This window comes from Mchenga conophoros, linkage group LG10 (assembly GCF_057382185.1).
Source record: "Mchenga conophoros isolate Kocher_MC1m ecotype Shallow Benthic linkage group LG10, M_conophoros_male_GT1.1, whole genome shotgun sequence".
Taxonomy (NCBI): domain Eukaryota; kingdom Metazoa; phylum Chordata; class Actinopteri; order Cichliformes; family Cichlidae; genus Mchenga; species Mchenga conophoros.
Window position 1 is genome coordinate 25,512,466 of NC_140535.1, and position 18,967 is coordinate 25,531,432.

An 18,967-nucleotide genomic window follows, 5' to 3' on the forward strand; every position below is an offset into this window, starting at 1 on the left:
TGAGGCTTGTGAAATGGAACGGTCTAGCCTCCGTCTCGCTGCCCAGGTTGCCTAGCAACCATGATAGCGGGGAAATGTGTGATTGTCAGAAATAAAGGAGAACATATTTTGTTCTTTTGTTTCTACATGAGCTTTGTGTGATTCAATAAGTATCTGAGGCTGAGACCACAGGACTGTAAAACATGATTGTTGGGCTTCATTTCTGTACTAGTAAATAACAAATAGTTAATGTTATCCATGAGACTAAAGTCAGTGTAAATATGATATGGCCAATATTATAGTTATTATATTAATCATTATTAGTTATTACAGCAGTGAGTTTGAACTCTCAAATCAAATCACTTCTATTGTCACATCACATGTGCAGGTACACTGGTACAGCACATGTGAGTGAAATTCATGTGAGTGAACTCTGTGTCAAATACTGAGCTTCAGTAAAGATTCAAGTTGCAGCTATTCATATGTCCTATCACCTTAAATCTTCACTCAAAGACACTCAAGTATCTATATATAATATAGATGTATTATATATGAGACAAATGTTCCTTCAATATGTTGGCATTACTAAATTTGGCTCAATGCTTACATATATGTGTAAAAAGCAAATGTACGAGCTGTGATAACTGTGTCTGATAAAATGAAGAGTAGACTGATATATGAAATATTCCTTTATTGGGTGAGAAAATCAGACCATGTCATAACTGCTTTAAGTCATACAGAATAGATATCAGAGCCTTAAACAGGCTGACTTCTGCTAAATGGGTCAAACTGGGCAGAAGGTATCCAAACACATAACATCCTTATAAAATATGATGTAACACTATAGATCAACTTACCTCAGAATATATAAAGCATATAAACAATTACAGCAATATGATGCAACAAACACAGCAGTGCTACTAATCCAAAATACTCAAAGCTTCATAGAACTGAAACAAACATTTATTTTTAGCTCCATTCTGCTGCTGGTACATACTTTAGGTTTCTGAATATTAAACTTGTTGCTGCCTTTCATAGTGTGTAACTTGAAGGCCCTGAGTCCTTCACAAACAGGGAACAGTCTGTCTATTCTCTCCATCTGTCAGCTGCTGCTGGCTCTTCCTCCTCCTCTTCCTCACACACTGCTGAGTTTGTTCTGGTGGATCATCAGGGGTGCAAAGCCTCACAGATGATGTGCAGCAGTGGGTCCCTCAGTCTGTCCTCACTCTGGACACTTGCAGTTGTCACACATGGAAATCAAATGTGTGATAAGTTGCAGGATTCAAACACAAGTGTAACTTATAAATACACGTTCATACTTTTATTTTACAATCAGAGAGAAAGACACAGAGAGAGATTTTACCTTTTAACTTTTTCTTCTTCCTTTTTTTTTTTTTTTTTTTTAACAAAGTTCAAGCTCTCATTACAGATGCAATAAAAATATTGCATAAACATGTGAGGAACTAAAGGACCTCAAAAGCAACTGCAAAAATTAAGTAACTGAAAAAAAAGTAAATTTCTAATACTTGCTGAAAACCCTTTGCTGGCAATGACTGCCTGAAGTCTTGAACTCGTGGACGTAACCAGATGCTCGGTTCCCTCGTTTTTAACGCTCTGCCTGGTCTTTCCTGCAGCTGCTTTCAGTTGCTGTTTGTTTGTGGGCCTTTCTTTCTGAAGTTTCATCATCAACAAGTGACATGTATGCTCAATTGGGTTAAGGTCAGGTGACTGACTTGGCTATACAAGAATATTCTACTTCGTTGCTTTAATAAGGGCCTGGGTTGCATTGACTATATGTTTTGAGTCATTGTTCATCTGTATTATGAAACGCTGCCGAATCGATTTGATTGCATTTATCTGGATTTGAGCAGACAGGACAAATATGGGTGTTGCAGTCATAGTGCTCTCTGTCTGACTTGGCCTTTTGTATCTCGTTTTAAATACACTGTTCTCTGACAGGAACAACCGATAATCATTTTGTGTTTAAATTTCAATTTTGAATTAAAAAAACACATTGCAGTGCCATCCTTTCATGTTCAGAAACATGTTCTGCAGTAACCACAGAATTCAAGTGTCACTTGTTTCCTGCCATATCTTGCTTGTGCAGTGTGCACAACCTCTGTTGTTATATTTATAGAAACCCTGGTTAATGCAAAAACATGCATGGATATATGTGTAGAAAGGTGTAAATGAATGAACTTCCATTAGCACTGCGTCCCCTGTGTATATATATAAATATAAAGCAGAAAGTTTTTGTTACCAAAAACAGAAAAAATGTCCTGTGTTATTTATTTATTTATTCACTTTACTGTGGACACATTGTTTTTTGGGGGGTTTTTTTTAAGACATTTCTATTGTAGATAGGGCAAAATAGTAAAAAAACAAAAACAATAACAACAACAACAACAACAAAACAACAACAAAAACAAACAAACAAAAACAAGGTAAATGTGCTGGTTCTTATATAGCACTTTTCTACTCTATCACATCACTTTATACAAGTTGCCTCATTCACACACAGCACTTTCCATTCACAAGATTCATACTACGATGCATCACAGAGCAACTTGGGGTTAGCATTTCACCCAGTGATATTTTGCATGGAAAGGAGAGAAGCCAGGGTTTAACCTTAAGCATTTGCTATGTACAGAGAAAATATATGTAATTTAATTTTCTCACATGTTTCATTAGAAAATTAATTTGCATTTTGAAGTGAAGTGGTTGTTGTTTTCTTTGTTTGTTGCTTCACTCTGACATCTGAGTAGACTACCTCCTCTTCTGCATCAACTGAAAGAAGTAAAAAAAAAAAAAAAGACATTTTAACTGTGCATAGTTAAAGAATAATATTGTTTTGTTGTTTTTTACATTATACAGAATGGTAAAATAAGGTACATATTCCCAATACATAAATGCACACTTTCCAATTTCTATTTTTTTTTTTCAAATATTTGTATTAATTATTATTGTTTTCAGAAATGTCAAGAAAACTGTCCAGGTTTTTATACTAGTTTATAAAGACAAGAACATTAAGTGAACATGTATATTTTACCTTCATTAACGGTGATGGGGTTAGTTGTCTTATTGAAACATTTCATACCAAGAAATAGGGCCAAAACCAGAAGTAGAATGGAAATGCTTGTCACCGCAACCACATTCACAACAGAGAGGTGAGAAACTGTATCTAGAAGATATAAAAAACAACATTAATAAGGAACTGAGATAATGCACTCTCATTTAGAGGGCTACACGACCTCAAGCCCAAGATGCATACTTGAATTTGGTGCATAATACTGTAAACTTCTATAACCTAAAAATGCAAGCTAGATCATTTTCTTTCTTTTTTTTCTGTAAAATGAATCAAAGCACACACTTATACCAAATAGCTACAACAAAATACACAAAACAAAAAAATATATATTTTAAAAGATATTCAGATAAAATAAAATGTCATGACTCTATCTGTACAGCTTCTAAGGCGGATGACTCTTTGTTCTCTGCTGACATTGTTTTGAACAATACATGTCAACATTCCCATCAGCTGACCATGTAAGCTGGTGGCAATGTTTAAAACGTTGTGTTTGTCTGTTTTCTTGGGTCTGGTCTGTATCAATGAGTTATCATGCAACAACAAAGTGAACTCTACTTCATCTCATTCAGAGAAGCAGCTCACTGTCTTCTGTTCTGGTGACAAACACGTCTGTGATATAGCTGGTTTTGACACAGGGGCTGAAAAACAGATATATAGTCTCTTGAAAATGTGATACCAATTGGAAACTGTTGGCTATATATTTATTTCATTTGTATTTAATTTCCAGTAAAAGAAACTCTTAAACAAATTACTACTTTAGAGACATTAGCTAATAAACCTAACAAAGTAGGTTTGAGAGGTGTCTAAGGTAAAAAGACCATACAACACAGCAGTCGTATATGTCATCAATGCCAACCTTTTTTGTGCCACGGACCGGCTTATGTCCGACAGCCTTTAATTCAAAATCCTGCTCCTCACATACAAGGTCTTAAATAATCAGGCCCCATCTTATCTTAATAACCTTGTAGTACCATATCACCCTATTAGAGCACTTCGCTCTCGCTCTGCAGGCCTACTTGTTGTTCCTAGAGTATTTAAAAGTAGAATGGGAGGGAGAGTCTTCAGTTTTCAGGCCCCTCTTCTGTGGAACCAGCTTCCTGGATTCGGGAGACAGACACTATTGCTACTTTCAAGATTAGGCTTAAAACTTTCCTTTTTGCTAAAGCATATAGTTAGGGCTGGACCAGGTGACCCTGAATCCTCCCTTAGTTATGCTGCAATAGACGTTGGCTGCCGGGGATTCCCATGATGCATTGAGTTTTTCCTTTCCAGTCACCTTTCTCACTCACTATGTATTAACAGACCTCTCTGTATTGAATCATATCTGTTATTAACCTCTGTCTCTCTTCCACAGCATGTCTTTTATCCTGTCTTCCTTCTCTCACCCCAACCGGTCGCAGCAGATGGCCGCCCCTCCCTGAGCCTGGTTCTGCCGGAGGTTTCTTCCTGTTAAAAGGGAGTTTTTCCTTCCCACTGTCGCCAAAGTGCTTGCTCATAGGGGGTCATATGATTGTTGGGTTTTTCTCTGTATCTATGAAGAGACTTTTGTTGTGATTTGGCGCTATATAAATTGAATTGAATTGAAAGGTATGGAGAGAAAAGATCCAAACAATGCTACCTTGTCAGATCTTTCTGCTCAGAGTCTGTGTTTGATTGCATATTATTTTTTGATTTGAAATCTAATGTTGTGGTGTACCAACAAAATTACAAAAAACTGTCATTTTCTAACAAATTATGAACCAAACTATTTGTGGTTATACTTTCAGCAACATTACCTTCTAGCATTTACCTTCTGAAATTCCTACATCACATACAATATGCCCGCGGCAGGATATTAATGACAATATAAATAAAAAATAAATAAATATAAACTAAAATTGGTGTCTTCTGAAACTGTACTTGAAAGACTCCTATCAATTGTGAATTATAGTTTAAAAACCTACATTAATGAAATATTGTACATTTATTATTCTACCTATGCAGTGACAACAAAATTCTTAAAATACATTGAACCAACAATGCATCAGCTATGTGTTGTGCAGTAAGAGTTGTCTTATGCCCTAGGAGTATAAGAGGGGGTTCATGTCCTGCATGTACACTCAGCAACATAGTCTGCATTAACAAAGTCTGTTAAAAGAAACAAACAGGAAGTTTCACAGTAGACAAAAAACAATGCATGACAGAATCTATTTAAGCCACAACTTGTTCCATTCAACTATTCCATTCAGCAAACTAGGGTGTGTATTTTTAACTACATAGATACAAAACAACACGAGAGCTACACAGAATGAAAGAGATGTGGTTACAGTACGTTATATGGAATACTTTTTAGCACGCAAGTTCCTTATGTGGTGGACAGACTGTCAGGGTAGGCACTGGCGATACTGACTTTTAGCTTTGAAGCAACGCTATTTACAAGTCTAGTATCTAAAGGGGGAAAAAAACACCATTATCAAAAGGGGAAATAGAGGGTAAATTCACAAAAATGCCCTTGTTTGATTATTACAAGATCAGGCTCTATGATAGCTAGTATATATGTGGCCCCAGGACACCCTAGTTGTCAACTGTTGGTAGACAAACTGGACTACACTGGGAAAAGTAAACCTAAACAAATACTGGAACATGAAGCCTGGACATGGAACACTTAAACGTAAATACCTGAACATAATGCACGAAGAACAGACAACACGATATGAAGAAGAGACAACCCGATAGTGAACAAGGGTAAACTCACATAACAAATACACAGAGGGGTGACAAGGGAAGTGGAAACACATGGGCAACACAGCAGAAATGAATTAGGGGAGACGAGACAGGAGGAAACAAAACTGAACACACTGAACATAGGGCATGACGCTGTCAAAGTAAAACTAGAAACACTAAGACACAAACTAAAATACCCAGTGACAGGGGGCCGGAAAAAAAGGCATGCACAGGGGAACAAGACAGGCTGGGGAGACAATGGGAGGAAACACAGAGAGGTAAACACATTAAAGAGGATGAGACATGGAAGGAGGGAGAGAAATAGGGAGAGAGAAAAGACGGGCTTGGGAGAACATACATAAATGCGTATAATGAGACAATGAAAAAGTTTCCTCTACTCCACTGAGAGTGCTTGTGGCCTGGCCTTAGGTCTTTGAGCCAGGCTGGGCCCAACATGAAAATGGCAAGCCCTACTCTAAGCCTTCAGTCACAGAAGAGAATGTCGGTCTTCAGTGCTTTGTGCACCTGTCAGGGGCAGAGGCCCATGTGGTCAGTGCTTGTACGGCCAGCAAACAGGAGCCCAAAAGTTTGTTAGTCCACCAGGAAAACACCCGGCATGCCAGTTCGGCCCTGAATGTCAATAAACTGTTCAGAATCAATCTATCGTAAGTCTAAAATCAGCTAACTGAGAGTAAACAGAAATCAAAACTTGACTGCTCGCGTTCATAGAATTATAAATACACTGTCTTGTCAGTAAATGTAGAAAGCATGTGCAAGTAGGACCTGTGATATGCCCACAGTGGAGCATTACTAAATGAATTCAGACCATAAACTTACAAAACTATGTGGCATGAAGTACCATTAAAGCTTTTTTCTCCCAAGTCATGCATAGTACATCAAAGTTTGGTAGAACATGCTAACAGGAAGTTTCACATTAGACATGAAAACCGTAGACGTGTTTGTGTGCTTAAACCACAACTTGTTCCATTTTCACTATCTCTGCTTCAGAAACAGGAATGACTTGGGTGTTTATTTTTATCTCTGAAGATACAATACAGCACAGATCTACTAAGTTTGAATGACTAAAAAAATTAAAAAGCATGTGCAGAGTTTACTTTTGAACATTAACGCTCCTTATGTTATGGGCAGTTAGACTAGGGATGCAAACATAAGAACACAACAGTAAAAGGAAGCAAAGTGCTGTAAATTCACAAGAATGCCTTTTATTAATACAACATCAGCCTGTCATCTAGCAACATGTAGAATCCCCGTTTTTTCAAGTATAAAAAAACTCTTTTTGTTTCAAAAATACAAATGAAGGTTTAGCAAATTTATAGAAGCTACATACATGCATACGTGGAAAAAGAACTTCCTAAATAGTCTTCCTCATGTATATACATATATATATATATATATATATTCACTGGATATATATATATCCAGTATATATATATCCAGTGAAGCATATATTCACTGGATATATGCTTTGACATATGATATGATATATATGTATATACGTATGTAGTAATGATAGTACAATACTGATACCAAAGATTGTTATACCATTCTGCAAAAACAGATCTTACAACAAAGAAGTAATTTCTTGAAACATTTGGTAATTTTCAGTTTACAAATTAGAATTAACCAAATAAGGATTTGGGATAAAGTTTATAAAGGTTTTATTCTTTTACTAATTCTTTTTACTAATTATTTTGATCATTTCATTTGTTTAAAACAGAAGCTTTACAGAATATTAACAGTTGTGAACATTAACTATTTCAGCTGTTAGTGAGGACAGGAGCTGTTTCTGTCCATAGCTGTGTTGTGTGAAGTTATGTGCAAGCTGGAAGTGTCAAAGATTACACTGTTTGTTGCGAATGAATATTGTAAATTGATTGTAATATCCTAATACATGTCCACAACAATAAACATTATTCATCCTTGTTACCCATTTTAGTTGTTTAAATTGCTAAATTTTAGAGTAATTACCAATAACAAAACAAAATTTAGAAAAAAAAACAAAAAACACCCATGCATCTTCTTAACTACTTAAACACTTCAGGGTCAGGGCTGGATCCTTTCCCAGCTGATTTTCCCAAGTTGGTTTTATTTCATTTGTTATTTCTGATCACTCTAACATCTGTGTAGATAACATCACTGCCAAAGTTACCTAGAGGGGAAATAAACAAAAAAGTGTATTGTGCTTTGGATGAAGCTATGTTGTTTAAAAAGAAAAAAAAATCCCAGCAAGGCTTTAAATACTTTACTTACCTTCATCAACTGTTGTTGGTCTTGTTTTCTTGGAAAAACGTTTTACAACCACAATCAAAACTACAATAAAAAACAGCATGATGACACTGGTTATCACAGCCACTGTCAATGTTGTAACAGAACCTAGAATGCAAAAGCAAATGTCAAACAATATTGAATATCATGACGAATTTTGAAATACCAAAATGCTTCTTAAATATTTCCAATTAGTAGCTTTTCCTATCCATTTCTTCAACATACAGTAACATCTGAAGTCACAGGTGATGTGTACTAACTTTTTCCCGCAAGAATTCACAAGCGACAACCAAAACCATATGGTAAATGATTTATTTTACTGCATATAAATTCAAATCCAATTTCCCTTTGAAAGAAAATATGTAGTGTTGTCTCAGAAAATCTTACGTTTAAATACTCTACCACTGCAGGCTGCCAGGGGAATAACGATTTCATCTCTGCTGACATTATTCCAAACTTCGCACATAAAGTTTCCAGTCAGCTTTCCATCTAAGATGATGGTAACATTTGGAAACTCGGCTGTCCAAATGGTTAGGGACTGGTTGTGGTCATTGCTTTGTATAAGTATCTGACCATCCAAACTCAAAATTAATTGTACTACATCTCCCTCAGAGAAGCAGCTGATCTTCATCTGTTCTGGTGACAAACATGTCTGAGACAATGTTGGCTTTGACACTGGAGCTGGAAGACATGTAATCATATTTTGTAAGCAGTGTACAACACAAACATAACGCATATCGTATAAGTTAATGTGCACTGTATTTTTTAAGTCACAAAAAAGGTTTATAGGAAAATATCAAGTATTAAGAAAAATATACATTTAATTTATCTCACATTTGGGGAAATCTTTTTTTAAAACAGCAATGTAAGTTATAATAATAATAATAATAATAATAATAATAATAATAATAATAATAACAATAAGCAAATATGAATAACATTCTAGGGTTGAAAATTTGAATTTCCAGATTTAATTTAGTTATATGTATACAGCATCAAATCACAATAGCAGTTGCCTCAAGGTGCTTTATATTGTAAGGTAAAGACAATAATATAATAATGCAAAGATATGTTACAATTAGTGCCATAAGGGTTTTGTCTTGACTTCATTTTTGCAGAATATCGAGATTCTGATGTTCAGTTGAGAGGGACTCTGTATTTTGTTACTTAAGTTCTAGTTTTTAGTTCTTGTTTAATTTAGTTCTCTTAGGCTTTCCTGGGAACTCACGTTGTGTCCTCCCTGTGAGTTCCCAGTGTGTTGTCTATCATGTCTGTTTATGAATGTCACGTTCGGTGTGGCTATGACAGTCTCTTGTCCGGTGTGTGTTATGTTTAATTTTGCTTCCTCTGTCTTGTTATTTCTTGTTATGTCTAGTTTGCTCCAATTGTGTTCCCATGTGTCTTCACTTCTCTGTATCACCCTTCTCTGTATTATAATGGCTCAGTCTCCCTTGTGTCTTGTCGGATCATTAAGTCACTTTCTCCCTGTCTTCTAGCATCTGTCTTCCTGTTTTCTAGCAGCTCTAGTTATAGTTTTCCAGTTTATTTTTCTTAGTGGTTTTCTAGCTCCCTTTGCTTTTGTTTGATTGCCTAAGTTTCGTTCTGGACATCAGCCTTAATAAATTTGGTTCGTGAGTCTGCATTTTTGGTCGTTTATTTCACTACTCACAATCTGTGTTTCCGCAGATCATGACAAGTTTAAAGTCTTAAAACCTTTAAAAAGTTTCAAGGGTTTCTTGTTCACCAATTCACAAAATAAAATGCATTATTTGCTATTGTTTGTTTCGGTTGGAAGCATGCATAGATTTTTTACCTAAACTTCATTAATCTTTAAAGTTCAAGTTTATTGAATTTGTTGACAGTAAAAAGACAAAGGATTTCGACAGTTTGATTTAATCACATAAAATACCCCCTTTTTTATTCCTTGACAGGGATCAAATGCCAAAAGAATACCAGTAGTATTCTCTCTTGCCTCTGGCATTGACACTTTTTTGCATCAAGAATTAATTAAGATTTACATTTCTTGTCAATAACATGAACTAATACTCTCTAAAAGACAGAACTCAAATATGAACCTGCAGCCTTTGCTCCCCCCATATTCAGTATAACAGACCATTCTCAAATTTTGATTTAGTATTCAGGTTTTCTCTCAAATATTGTTTTACTGTATCCTGCATATATATTTAGGTTACTTTTTAAATCTGTGCAGTGAAGTGTAAAGCAGTAAAGTATTTTTGCTTTTGCAGATTTGAAGATTAAAGCAATAACGAATTTTAATCGAATTAAGATTTAATCTAGTCATATATATATATATTCACACACACACACACACACGCACATATATATATATATATATATGTATATATATATTCAATTAAAAAATTAAAAATGACTATACAATTAATGTACTAGGTTTACAATATCTGCTTTTTTATCTTTTAATAAAACAAAGCCATTCATGTAAATTAATAATAATGATTAACTTGAGTTTGAAGCAAACAAAAGAATAAAATAAAAACCTACCATGTATTTTTAGACATACATTCGCTTTTTTCAGTAACTTTCCATTAGAGTCATGTTCTTCCAACTGGTAATATCCAGAGTGTTTCTTCATGGCTTTGCCCAGTTTCAGTGTTCCATTATTGATCCTATTTGGTTGATTTACATATTCATGATCTAAAAACACAGTCTCATGATTGTCAGTTTTTAAAACCCTGTGTTTGTTATCCTTCACGATTACAATTGAAGTATCAGTTTTATATGACACATGAAAAATTAGCGACTGTCCTACGGCTCCAAAACAACAATGGGTTCCAGGAGATTCCGAGAAAATGCATTCAACTGATCCTAAAAGAAACAAAAACACAAAAAATTTTCTATGTAAGGATTGTATGGATTAAAACGAAACTGATTCTATAAAAAAAAACCTGGTACAAATTTACAAATTCAATCAGTATTTCTGTATTGAAAACAGAGTACAATATACCTTTTGCCAGGGCTGTTGTTGCCAGAATTGCGATGTTGATGTAAATGAAAATCATTGTTTCTGTAACACAGAGGTCAACTTTTAGAATCATGTCACATTTTTTTGGAAGGTATGCCTGCCCTAGTTTATTCTACAGATTCTACTTCAACTTATTCTATTGATCACTTTGAGAATAAAGTGAAAATTTCTAGATTAAAGTCAAAATTCTATTTTGAGAAAAAAGATAAAATGTGGAGACTAAGACAAACTGCTACGCCTGCTATACCCTCTATAAAATGCCTTGTGTAGATGAGTTAGTAAAATCCTACTTCATAATCTGTTTTTGGTCATAAAATTATTTCTCTTTTAGCACATAACCAAAGTGTGGTGATAAGTATGACAGAAAGAGGAAAAAACACACAAACGTGGAAGAGTTGAATGAATTTATAACAAATTAAATGCCTCCCAATGGACAGATGCAGGAATATCGATGACTGCAACCTCATGCAATGAAGAGGATGTACGTTGTATCACAATACACTATAAGACGGCTGATCAATTTGTTTCACTAATTCATCTGCACAAGGCATTTTGTAGAATGTATATAGCAGTCATGGCATTTTGTCCTGAAACACCTGTAATCACCAAATTTGACTTTTTTTCTCAAAATAGAATTTCAACTTTGATCTTGAAATTCAACTTTATTCTCAAAATGATCAATAATATTAGTTTATTCTTAACAAATGCCCTAATTGTTCTTTGTATTATTTAAACATTTGCCACACTGCATAAAAGGTTGATTTCACAAATTAAAAGTTATACAGTCTCTATGAAATAGTATACATGGATTATTATTTATAATTTAATTAAATAAATTTTTACAGATTTTTAGTTAGTTTTAATCAAGATCAGACTGCATGGATTAAAATTATAAGCTTTCACTTACCGCATTCAAAAGGGGATGTTTTCTATATGGCAGTGTAAGACTGCACTGTGAATGTTTTACAAGCAGAAGGCTGATCATTACAGATGGGCGGATCAATCTAAATATCAATAGTATTGATACCAATGCTGGTATTGGTATTGGATTGATAGTAGCATGATAGAATCAATACTTTGTTTCTATCCTCTAAGTTCAGTATGTTGCCAACCTAACTGCGTAAATTATTTATGGGGAAATACATAGAAATATTGTATGTGTAAACCTCGTTGTACTGAATGTGATCTCAATTTGATTTATAGAAGAGTTGTTTAGAAATAGGCACATTTATATTTTAGGTTTCCACAAAACCCAGTTTCAAAAGTATAACCAATTATTGTGAATAGTAAAAGTCACTGTGATTTAGTGATCATTAAAATGTGTTCAGAATTTGCTAATCGATCATGAATCAACTCATAGGTCATAACACACTGCTCTCCTCTACATTAACTTTTTTTCTAAGTTAAAAGTGTTGTTTTTGGCATTGTGTGGGGAATACTGGCCCCACATTTAGTTGGTATCTGATCGATACCAAAATTTAAAGTTATCCTCTTTTCTTCTTCTCTGATAAGAATTAAGGAAGGAGCTTTTGCACTGGTTCCCACAACTGTACAGTACAAATTGGTCATACATGCTTTAGTTTTTAGCCCCTTTTGTCAGACCACAAAAGGTGGCTATATTTGCTATGTGTCTATTTAGGAAAGCTGCAAAGCCGAACCTCACTCAATCATGTTTGTGGTGCTGGTGTTTTCTGCCATTATCAGACCAAAAGTAGGGCTTCACATTTGGTTAATTATACTAACAGGGTTTTCAAAAGTTTTATGCTCCTTTTGTTTTGTTTATTTGTTCTGTTCTTGTTGTTGGAGGTTTTTTTTATCTATTTTTTTTTTGTGTGCGCTCAGGGGGACCGATATTGTTCTAAGCCAGGTAGCTTTAACTAGTAGTTCAACAATTCAGGTCCTTAGGAGAAACAAGATATAGACGGTTATTGTGACAATCTTGATCTAAGAACAACACAAACATATAAATTATTTGACTTTTTGTGAATGCTGTATTTTTATGCATGAAATTATTTTTAGCTTTCACACAATCTAAAAGGATCCAGAAAGCTACAGTTTTATTTTATTTTATAGATATTTCTTTCATTTATTTATTTATTTTCACAAATTGTGATACTAGATTAGTGAAGTTATACAATGTTATGTATTTTCTTTGGTGACACTGGTGTATTTTTGTTTTACCTTTTAATTTTCATAAGGGCTGGCATTTCTGATGACCATATTTGTTTCTAAAGAACAGCTTGCTTATTGATGCTATTATTGTGACCTTTATTTTATTAAAATCCCCTCTGGATTCAAAATGTTTGATAAAAATTGTGGAGTGTGGGCATTACAGTTTTCCTCTTCTTCTCCAAAAGGCAGTGTGAGTGTTTGGGGCTTGCCAGCAAAAGACAAAAAAAACATCACTCATATAATTGTTCAAGTTTCTCACCGACAACAAAGGCAATAACAAATTAAGCCAAGCGTGAGACTGACAGTTAAAAACCACAGCTCTTTTTCTGTTTCCGTCACTGTCTCATCTGTAGCTTTTAATGTGAAACTCTCAGGGGAAACTTCTGAGTGGGGAAACCATACGGCATAGGGCCGTGGGTTGGACTCGAACCCAGGCCGAGTCCAACCCACAGGCTGTGTGTGTCTCTGTCTATCTGTTATTCTGCTGTGACGGATACGTGTATGCTGCCTCTTTCCCAAAGTCAGATATAGGTTACACCTCCTGCAACACTTCATTGGATAAGCAGCTGAAAAAATGGACGTCCTCCAGAACTCTTTATCAAAGAAAAAAAACAAGTTGTTAATGCAATCCCACAACTGTCAATAATTTCCGCCATTTATTCTCAATCTTTTGTCTCAATCTAATGTTGACATTCCTTACACCTCACTGCATATAACGTACTGATTACCACATATAGCAATCAGAGTCCTTTCTATTTCAGCTTGATTAAACAAAAGCTAACTTGTTTTACATGTGTCAAACAGGTGAAAATGCTCTGGTTGCTTAAATTTGTGTTTTTGTTTATGGGCCACTTTGCAACCAACTTATCCACATTATTCAGAGACTGACATGTTGCTTATTATTTAGTTTCTATCATTTTCCTCATTACATTCTAAGTCAGAACACTCAAAATTGCTCAGTCCTCTTTGTTTTGTACAGCTTTCATCAGTCTCTGGGTTCTTGCAGTTCTGCTTCAGTTCATCTCGTCTCTCAGGGTTTTCCATAATTCTCTCCAGCGATGTAACTGGACTATCATTTCTTTTTAAAATGCAGCCTAGAAGCAAAAATAAGAACAGAAAACAATGTTCACATAAACAATGAAGGACTGGCTGAAACTGGGAGTAATAGAGTTAAGATGATAGTAAGATGATAGTAGTTGCAGATATCCATTGCCTGCACCACAAAGTCATTCCAGTGTTATTATTGTCGGGTCTACCTTACAATATAGAGCCTTGAGGCAACTGTTGTTGTGATTTGGCAATGTATAAATTACACTGAATTGAATTGAAATTAAATTGAATTGAATTGGTGATGAGGTCATCCAGTCATGTTTGGTATTCTAACTGGCAAACTGTCAGGTCTGCGTAACCAAAAAATGTTACATTTTGCAACGAATATAATCATTGTAATGACTGGTTCCCCAATCCCTGTAATCGCCTTCCAGTTAGCAATAGAGAGAGCAAACAAGAGGGAGTGCAGTAGCAGAAAGCAGAAGAGGAGGTACAAGACAGCAAACCAGCGATACCTGAGTAGGAGCGTGTTATTTGTTTTTGTCTTAGTGACTGTATGGAATACCACAGCAGGATACCAGTGAGGTTAAACAAAAACAAATATATGCGTAACAATAAAAGAGACCACTGAGAGAATGTGCACAAGGAGAGAAATTAGAAGCATTGCTAACAAATATTAGCAAACAAGTAAAACCTGTGCAACTGAAACAACATAAGGTATTTTCTCAGGGAAATGTAACACGAGCAGTTTTCTTTCAGACATGTCTTCACACAACCTGCCTGAGGGTTTACACTTAATTCTTTACATTTTTCAAATGTAAGGATCAGACATTTAAATTTAACTGTCAGACTGAACTATAATTAGTATTTTTCTATAGTCTGTGTTACAGAGTATAGCATGGTGGATGTTGGAGGGAGGACTCATTCTTATTGGGATGTGAGTGGATGTGCTGGAAGGCAGGAAAACAAACACTGGACTGGAGACTCTCTGTGCCCCTGACAAGGAAACTGGACCAGTGTTGGGGAAGTTCCAGCTCCCAGGATGTGATGTGGAGACCCAGCCTCGAATGAAGTCAGGCCTGAAAAGGTGGGTGGCAAGCCTTTTTGAGGAAGATGCAGGATTGATACGTTTTGGCTGCTTGTTCTTCCAAGTGACCACCTTTCCCCTGTTTGTAACCAGGCTAACAACCCTGACCGCGGTGGCTTTGGGCCTTGGATTCCTGGCCAGAGTTGTGTCTTCAGCCAGTAGTTTTACCCGGAGAAAGAACAAATAAATCTTGTGTAACCCATTACAGTGTGCGTGTGGTGGTTCGTTACTGGTCAATATTAGAGCTACTACTTTCTTGTACGGAGGCCATTTTGGGCCTTACGTAACATTGCACAATTTTAAAATATAAAGGGCCTTAGTCCTTATACTGAGTAACTAAGATTAAACAGGCAGGACAGGTTCAGTATTATGATTGATATTGTAGCTGCACCTTCATGACTGACATGACACCAGTGCTTCACCAGACTCTTGCTTCTCACACTTAGCATATTATAAAGTTATAACTGACATTGTTAAATCATTTCATAACGTTAAATTTGTTTAATAATGTTAATGATTATTATCAATCTTATTTTCTTAGTTTAAGCTAGGGCATTATGTCCCTACTATATTTCAGAGTATTTGCGTCACTTAATTATGAACATACAGTGTAATGCACACTGTGAAAAGCTAGAGGGGGCAGTTTTCAAATTGACTTCACTACGTTAGAGCAAATTCTGTTTTGTTTTCTTTTATTTTTGGTCTTCTCAGTCTCATTGGCATGACAGCTTTTTCATTCTTTCCAACCTGCTGTGGAATAATAATGCAGCATTAGTTTATATTAACTGTAATGGAGCTACAACATTATGATTTGCAAATAGCAGAGAGAACATTTATATTTTACACCTCAGTGAATTTTAGATTAGTAAAAGAAAAGATTTGGACATATTTAGGATCTCTCAGGGATGCCTGCCTGAATTATATTTAAGTCAGTGGCTCAGTCACAATTTTAAGACATTCCAGGGCTTCTTCAGCACTGCTGAGCTGTAGTGTGTCAACCACAGCGCTTGAGGCTGACTGATTAGCCTTATCTCGCCAATCCAATTGCAGCTTTGAGTGAGAGAAGTGTCAAGACAGACAACAGGTTAAAGTCATGAACTATAGCTCTATCAAATGCTCGAGAAAACCATTGTAGCATTTATGACATTATATTTTAGATAAACATGCATATAAACATATGGCACATAGGATATAACTGTACCTTTCAAAGTGTTTTCACTACCCAGCCTACATTCGAGCAACAATGCTATTAGTCACTGGTGTTCCAATATTAGAGCCCATAATGATAGGAATGGCTGATTGCACATCTAGATCTAGATTAACTTTTAGTAACAGCCATCTTGTTTTGCTTCCTAAATTTAGCCTCCCTTATATTGCTCTGCATACTGGAAACTCAACCCTGCTTGATGTGCCTGGCTCCAGGGTGCACTCTCGCAGCAACAGCTCGGGTTTCTTGCCCAGAGCTGTGCAGCTGACACGGCCACGCCTATATGTGTGTGTTTGTCCTATGAAACGCACACAAGGTTCTCCTTATTATCCTATAGAATAAAGACCGGTTTGTTAGGCAATCCACACCCTGTGTGCCAATAACTCCACTAGGCGCTGATTTCTGCACTGCACCCACTCCTCCTACTGCAGCTAAGGCAAAACTATACCCTAGCCACAATGATACAGTTACTTATGTATACTCCTTGTCCAAATCTCAGTTATATTATATACAAGTATGTTATTAAATGTGTATGTTCACGTATACAGTGAAAAGTTAACTGGAAAAAAAAATACACAGATGTGTCATTATGATAACATTAGTCACTCCTGGAAACACAGCAGCTTGTGAAAGTCACAGTTTAAAAATATATAAATAAAAGTTTAGAAGGTTATTTTGTTTTTTTTTGTTTTTTTTGTTTTTTTTGTTTTTTTTTCTAAATGACATCAGAAACAGCAGTATGCAACATTACGTGATGGCAGAGCTTCAGTTCATCCTTTGTCATTTTTTTTTTTTTTTTTTTTTTTTAATAAATAGGACAGGGGGAATGAATGAGAGAAAGAGGGGGAGAGAAAGAAAGAAAACCAAAGGGGAGAAGAGACGGTGAGAAGGGGGGGAAGAGAGAGAAAAAAAAAAAAAAAGAACTCCTGGGTCACCTGTATGGAGAAAAAAAAAAAAAAACAAAAAAAAACAGAGGAGACAGCAAACAACAAAGAGCAACATAATAATAGAGAAAACAAAGCACCATCACAATAAACTAGCTAGTCATAGATATCAATATTTACTAAATAATAAACGATATTGTGCAGCACGCAAGATAGACAGCGCACAGTGTGCTTTGAGGCAGCAGCCAAGAAAGCTTTAGTCCGCGTCTGTGAATACCCATGTGTGCATACCTGTGTGGATCAGCATGCTTGCATTCCAAAGGTTTCTCCATGTAATGATCTGCTAGGGAGTGTGGGGGGGCCACAGCCCCGTCCTCCAGGGTGTGAAGTGGGTATGGAGGAGATCAAAACTCCAGACATCCAGAGGCCCCCAGAACACAAGAGACCATGGAAGACCAACAGAGGGGCAGCCGCGCCACTGTTCCAGTAAGAGCTGAGGAGAGTCCCAGATGAGGGCTCGCCCAGCAGCCGCGGAGCAGAAGTCAGGGGGAGTTGCAGTGACGCGCCCGTGAGCTCCGCCGGCCCCCAGCTGTGCCTGAGTGACCGAGCCCCAGGCCGAGAGGCCAGGGGCACCCCACCTCCAAAGGGGCCCGAGCGAGCCCCAGGCCCCAGGCCCCAGGCCCCGACAAGCGGCCGCCAAGGAGTGAGCCGGTGTGTACCCGGACGCCCACCCCCAGACACAAAGAACCACCAACACACCGACACCTGAGGGAGTCCGCCACCGGCAGGGGAAGTGGTGGTGGGTGGAGATAGGCCTCCAAACCTTGGAGGGCCTGAGGTGTCCCCAGAGAGGTGGCGTCTGATACCCAACCTGACATATAGACACAGACATACAGGCACACACAGACACAAACATCCATTCCCACCCTCATGCTCTCATATGCACTCACTCCACACTCAACCAACGTGGAGACAGACATAAAGAGACGCTGTACACACAATCACACTCCCCAAGCGTACTCTACAAACCGGGTCTAGGTACCCTTGCCCCTGGAGGGGGGAACTGCACCCAGACCCAGGTGGTATTACCCTTTTCCCTGCGGTGGGGAGAGGCAGACCACCCCGACTCCGCAGCAGCAGGGAGGCCCCACACCCCAGACCGCAGTCGGACGGCCAACTCCTCCTACTAGCCCTCCCGCTCCAGCAGGCCGCAGAGAATGGGGGTGGGAGAAGACTCCAAACCTCCCTCCACCTGCTCATTGTAGTGTTGATGCATATGTGTTCTAAGGTGCAATTAAAACCCAGGAGGGCATGGAGCTACCTGCCAAGGAGCAGCAGGTAAGCGCATAGTCCCTCCTGCTAGCCCTCAATGACTAAGTGTATTTAAAATTGAGAGGTGGGCAACGACGTCAGGGGTGAGGTATACACCCTGATGGTGATTTGGACTCCGTGATTGTGCCCACCCCCAAGATCCTATATGTATGTGTAATGAGAGTGTGAATAATGT

At 37.1% G+C, this 18,967-nt stretch overlaps 1 protein-coding gene and 1 long non-coding RNA gene across 2 annotated transcripts; one reads left to right on the forward strand and one right to left on the reverse strand.

The window, feature by feature from the left end:
* Nucleotides 1–8,429: 8,429 nt before the first annotated feature.
* Nucleotides 8,430–11,097, reverse strand: LOC146566037 (uncharacterized). The gene is made up of 3 exons (XM_085290187.1): nt 11,043–11,097; nt 10,580–10,903; nt 8,430–8,737 (listed from the first exon to the last, which is right to left on the reverse strand). Exons 1-3 carry the CDS (start codon nt 11,095–11,097, stop codon nt 8,430–8,432), a joined length of 687 nt encoding a protein of 228 aa, XP_085146313.1.
* Nucleotides 11,098–15,191: 4,094 nt separating this feature from the next.
* On the forward strand, nt 15,192–15,571 carry LOC146566038 (uncharacterized). The gene is made up of 2 exons (XR_014894022.1): nt 15,192–15,369; nt 15,463–15,571. It is a non-coding gene; the product is annotated as an uncharacterized LOC146566038 (long non-coding RNA).
* Nucleotides 15,572–18,967: the final 3,396 nt, after the last annotated feature.